A 5326-nucleotide genomic window follows, 5' to 3' on the forward strand; every position below is an offset into this window, starting at 1 on the left:
CTTAGGGTTCCCCCATGTCGCTTCAAACAGAAGCGGCACGGGTGTGGTTACCTTGTATATATACTTTTGGATTTTTCTCATTTCGAGGATTCTGTCTTGTTGGCGATCGGTTTGTTTGTTATAAGGACGCTTACTTCTGCGGCAAGATGAACGGGAGTTTCTAAATTAAACCATGTAGCGACCATTCCTGAATTTCGCACAGGACTTGTGTGGAAATGTCTCAACGAGGATTTTCCACCAATTGAATTTGTTCATTTCATGATGACATTTGAACAGTTTGCTCTACAGTATGTAATAAATTGGAGACACAACTAATCAATGCAAGATGAATAATGCAGCCTTGGAATCTTTATGGAACCAGCGGCAAGACATTACCAACACATATACACAGGTGCTATCTTAGCAAACACAACTATGCAGCTACTATCTTGTCCTTGGGAATTAATCCTATGAGTTCTGCAATCTTCAGCTTCTTCCTGGCATACTGCTCATACGTTCCAGAACACAAACTCTGAAAATGGGAAGAGTAAGATACTACATAAAAAATTTCAAGTGGATACAATGTTGTTTGACAATATCTACCCAACAAACATACCGTCCAACGAATTTCTTGTGCAATAAGCTCACGGGCTTTATATTCTGGAACCTATAGAGACACAAAAGAAAGAAATCACACGAGAATATAACAGGAACCAATGGATGCTAAGATAACGCCATACTATACTTACACTGTCACTAATGCCTTTTGTGCACCGAGCAAACTACAAAGAAAGAAGACCAAATCAATTTGCATTGTAAAAGAATATATTGATTTATAACAGAAGCAATCACATATAGAACGCCTGTGGAACAAAAAACCTACAACACGCTCCATGTTGGAATCGCCGTAATTCAGCTCATACTTCATACTGCGGTCGTGTGCTGAATACAAGTTTTCACCATAAACTTGCTCAAGAGCATCTCTGAAACTCAGCTGAACATTGTCCAAGGGAAAAATAAATAACATCACCAAGCATAAGTAGAGAGAAAGTATTCACAAAACACAATCATCAGTAAAATAACAATGTTGTGTTTTGAAAAGGCTGATGTGCAGCGCTGACCTGATGATTATCATTGACCCGCTTCCAAATCTGATAGAAGACACCATCACGATCTTTCTCAAACATGAGATCCATGCGTGCATTCCATATATACTCCTGAATTTAACCGAAAGAATGCAATTGTTAAATACAACTATAACAAGGGCCGAATATCTAACTGAGCAAGGGATAGAGGAATTCTACATGCAAACCAGCAGCTGCTAGTTCCAGAGTCATGTTCTGAAACCCAGCTGCGATCCTACATGCTTGGAATGTGGCCTTTGAATGTATACGCGCCCACTAAATAATAGAACAGACAAGTTATTGTGGTGGTGCAACATTTATATAGAGATTTTTTGCAATTTCATGGTTTTGAGAGGTCAAATATGCATACCTCAATAGACGACTCATTTGTCAGCAAATACTGTTCAAGCCACTGTCTAGAACAAACATTGTTAGTCCAAGAAAATAAAAATACTGAACAAAGCTCTAAACTTGAACTAGCTGATGATTCCAAAAGGCATACTTTAATTTCCTTCACAATTGTTTCCCAGTATTGGAGATAATCTCTATCAGCGTCAGGGGTGCTATAAAATGCTCGGTATCTACTCCACCTTGTATACTCAAGGCCACCCTGCATCCGAGTAAAACAACAGGAAAACGACATAGTTCAGCTGTCCTGAGAATAACAAGCACTGAACATAAGCGAACAGGATGCTCTTAAGAGTACTGATTAGAGTACTTATGAAGTTCGAGAAGAGCCAAATAACACATAGTACTTGAACGTGTCAAAAATATACGGGGACTCGAAAAAAGGGGCAAACTTTGTTTATGCGTACGAAAACAGGATAGTAGTTTTATTCTGGGAGCAGCCTATAGCATGTGCGCCCAACTGAGGTTTTAGGACTTGTTCCATCCAAATAAAAATTGAAAATTAATCTCTGTTTGATTTTAACTGAAAGACCCCGCTAATTTATTAAAAGAACCCATATTCTAATATGTGCTTAATCTCCAAATGCTGCAATTTTCTTAGTTTTAGTGTTGAGTTTGTCCAAGGACCTTATGTATGCCTCTTAAACTCAGACTTAAAAGTCAAGCTACAAAGAAGTTACTTTCATATTAAGCAATTTTTTGCTATTGTCCATTCAAAGGGCAAATCAATAAGAAACTGGTTACCGACTGCATTTGTACATAGTATTAAATGTAGATGCATTACATAAATAAGTGCAGCGAATACGGTAATGACACTTACATCATTGAAAATGACTAGCCGCTGGTAGTCGCTCAAGGACTTTTTGTAACAGAGTTCGGAATCAAAATACCAACCAAAGAAGCCATCTTGGACGTAGTGAAAGAAGTAGTCGTTCTTGACGATAAGCTCTGGAGGGTACTTGCGTTCCAACGCAGCATCATCAATCTTGTCAACCGGCACTCCTTTCAGCAGCTACATACACAGATGGAGTAAGTACATAAGAGGGCATAACTCATTTTTCATGTATGGATGTATGTATGATAGATTAATAATGATAAACAGACAGGAAGGAGCATTCATGTATGGGACAAATTAACTAACCAGGCAAGCTTTGATGCGATAAAGCGCATACTTGAGATGGAACTTGTTGGTCTCCTCTTGGTCCAGTTCGGTGTAAGTCTCAATTTCAGTCATGCGGGCCCCTAGCTTTTCACAGTCGCTTTTGTGTTGCTGCTTCGTGATAGCATCATTGGCCGGTTCAGCAACAACAACGACGGCCGAATCTTGTGAATCTCTGTCTCGTCCCTCCTGGGTCTCCTCGTTCAAGAAACACTGGATTTGATATTGTACTAGAGCAGCTCGCGACTCATCATCATGGAAAGATTTACGAGTAAGGGCTTCGAGGATTTCACGGGAAGGGATATCTGAAAAACCGGCCAAGTCCCATTCCGAGCCGACTGGCAATTCCAATTGGGCGAGGCGCGAGGCAACAATTTCATGGTACCTTGGCTCTGTTGCAGGCTCGTCGGGCGGCGGAGAGCCTCCATCGGAATCGACGACGGATCCAGACATAGCAGGCTCGTCGTCGGGGAGTCCGGGCGGCGGAGAGCCTCCATCCACACGGCTGCTGCTATCAGAGTCCGGATCGACAAGGGATCCAGACAAGGATGCGCCACCGTCACCAAGGCGCCGGCGGGACACTCCTTCAAGAGGCCTCCTCCGGCGGCGGCGCCGCTTCTGCGGCATCGGCATCTGATCGACGATCATAGGGGTAGGGGTGGAGCCGTCGCGACGGAGACGGGAAGGGGATCGCGATTCGGCCGCTAGGGTTTCGTGTGGATGGGGGGATTGGGGAGACGAGGACTGCATTTTTTCTTTTCTTTTCTTTTCTTTTGAGGGTCGGGAGACGAACGAGGACTGCAATTTAGGAGAGGCAAGCTGGGCCAAGCAGGCCCATCTCCCTTCCTCAACGCGTTTCGGTTTGACGAACAAAACCGCTGGCACAGTAAAAAACTTTTTTTTTTCTTTCTCAAAAAAAAAAAGTAAAAAACTTTTTTTTGGGCCTAAAAAACAGTTAAGTTTTGCCTCAAAAAACTTTGGAAAACTCATTCGTTTCATGTGGATGCAGGCAGACCGCAACCAAGGGCTGTCCTATGAGGAATTAAAAGTGCAGAATCGAATAGCTGAGCTCAATTATCGCGAGGAAGTAATATGGAGGCAGCGCTCACGTATTTAGTGGTTAGCGGAAGGGGATGGTAACACTAAGTTTTTTCACCAAAGAGCATCTATTAGAAACAGAAGGAACCGAATACATGAATTGGTCAGAGAGGATGGCACGTTGTGTAAGGAGGAAAATGAACTTGGTCAGATGGTGACTGACTTTTATAAAATTTGTATTCTTCTGAGGGTACAATAGGGATGGAGGAGGTGTTATCCCATATCCCTTGTAAAGTCTCGCCACAAATGAATGATATGTTGTGTGCTTCATATAAGGCGAGTGAAGTGAAGGAGGCCTTGTTTCAGATGTATCCCACAAAATCACCGGGGCCGGATGGGTTCCCGACGCACTTCTTTCAGAGAAATTGGGGTGTCTTTGGTGACGAGGTGACAGAGATGGTGCTGCGTGTTATGGATTCTTCCGAGGTTATAAATAAAACGTTCATCATTCTTATCCCTAAGGTACAAAACCCAACCTCTTTAGTCCAATTCCGCCCCATTAGTTTGTGCAATGTAATCTTCAAGATTATATCCAAAGTACATTCTAACCGGCTGAAGAAGATCTTGCCGGAGTTGATATCCCAAGAGCAATCCGCATTCGTCCCTGGAAGGCTTATTACAGACAATGTTATAGCTGCTTACGAGTGCCTCCATTTCATGAATAAATCTAGAAGTAAGAACAATTCCCATTGTGCATTAAAACTGGACATAAGGCTTACGATAGAGTTGAATGGAATTATCTTGAAGTTGTTATGTTCAAAATTGGTTTGCATCCCAGCTGGGGGAGGAAGGTAATGCAATGTGTGACCACCGTGTCTTTCTTTGTGTTATTGAATGGATGTCGACAGGAGGAGTTCAGACCCATGAGGGGAATTCGACAAGGTGACCCAATTTCACCATACTTATTCCTTCTTGCTGCTGAAGGGTTCTCTTGCTTGCTCAAGTCTAAAGGTGTTAATGAAAACGTGAGGGGTGTAGTGGTTGCACCCTCGGCACCTCCGGTAAATCATCTTTTGTTCGCCGATGATAGTTTGCTTATGTTCAAAGGAAATGAAGAGGCTGCAATCATTATCAGAAATACTATACAACAGTACTGCGATGCATCTGGTCAGAAAGTAAATTTGGCAAAATCTTCTATTTTCTTTGGTAAGGGCTGTCCAGAATCAAGAAGAAATGCTATCAAATCAATTCTTAATGTTCCCAATGAGTCTCTGAATGAACGGTATCTTGGATTGCCGTCAGATGTGGGTAAATCCTTTAAGTACATAAAAGATAGACTTTGGTCTAAAGTTTAAGGGTGGATTGAACGTTGTATGGCAGCATCTGGGAAAGAGATCTTGATCAAGTCAGTGGCTTAGGCAATACCTACTTTTTCGATGTCATGATTTCTTCTTCCTCGTGGTCTATGCAATCAGATTAATACTATGTTACGCAAATTTTTTTGGGGTAGCAAAGAGGGAAAGGGAAAGACTGCCTGGGTATCATGGGATGAGCTCACTATGCCTAAGTACATGGGTGGTCTGGGTTTTAGGGATGCAGAGCTGTTCAACCTTGCCAT

The 5326-nt window shown here is 42.3% G+C and overlaps 1 protein-coding gene across 1 annotated transcript; it reads right to left on the minus strand.

Annotated features, from left to right (window-relative positions):
• Positions 1-205: 205 nt before the first annotated feature.
• LOC123185817 (uncharacterized) lies at positions 206-3451 on the minus strand. The gene is made up of 10 exons (XM_044597646.1): positions 2653-3451; positions 2332-2523; positions 1606-1713; positions 1474-1515; positions 1284-1379; positions 1101-1196; positions 863-973; positions 729-761; positions 596-646; positions 206-511 (listed from the first exon to the last, which is right to left on the minus strand). Exons 1-10 carry the CDS (start codon positions 3418-3420, stop codon positions 413-415), a joined length of 1596 nt encoding a protein of 531 aa, XP_044453581.1. The 5' UTR covers positions 3421-3451; the 3' UTR covers positions 206-412.
• Positions 3452-5326: the final 1875 nt, after the last annotated feature.

This window comes from Triticum aestivum, chromosome 1A (genome assembly GCF_018294505.1).
Source record: "Triticum aestivum cultivar Chinese Spring chromosome 1A, IWGSC CS RefSeq v2.1, whole genome shotgun sequence".
In the NCBI taxonomy this organism is placed as follows: Eukaryota; Viridiplantae; Streptophyta; class Magnoliopsida; order Poales; family Poaceae; genus Triticum; species Triticum aestivum.

Excerpts from the sequence above, each read along its gene's own strand:
- LOC123185817 (XM_044597646.1), bottom strand. The coding sequence starts at position 3,420 with ATGCAGTCCTCGTCTCCCCAATCCCCCCATCCACACGAAACCCTAGCG. Across the intron at positions 2,524-2,652 it reads ATCGCATCAAAGCTTGCCTG|CTGCTGAAAGGAGTGCCGGT; the intron begins GTTAGTTAATTT and ends CTGTGTATGTAG. Across the intron at positions 1,197-1,283 it reads TAGCAGCTGCTGGTTTGCAT|GAGTATATATGGAATGCACG; the intron begins GTAGAATTCCTC and ends GGTTAAATTCAG.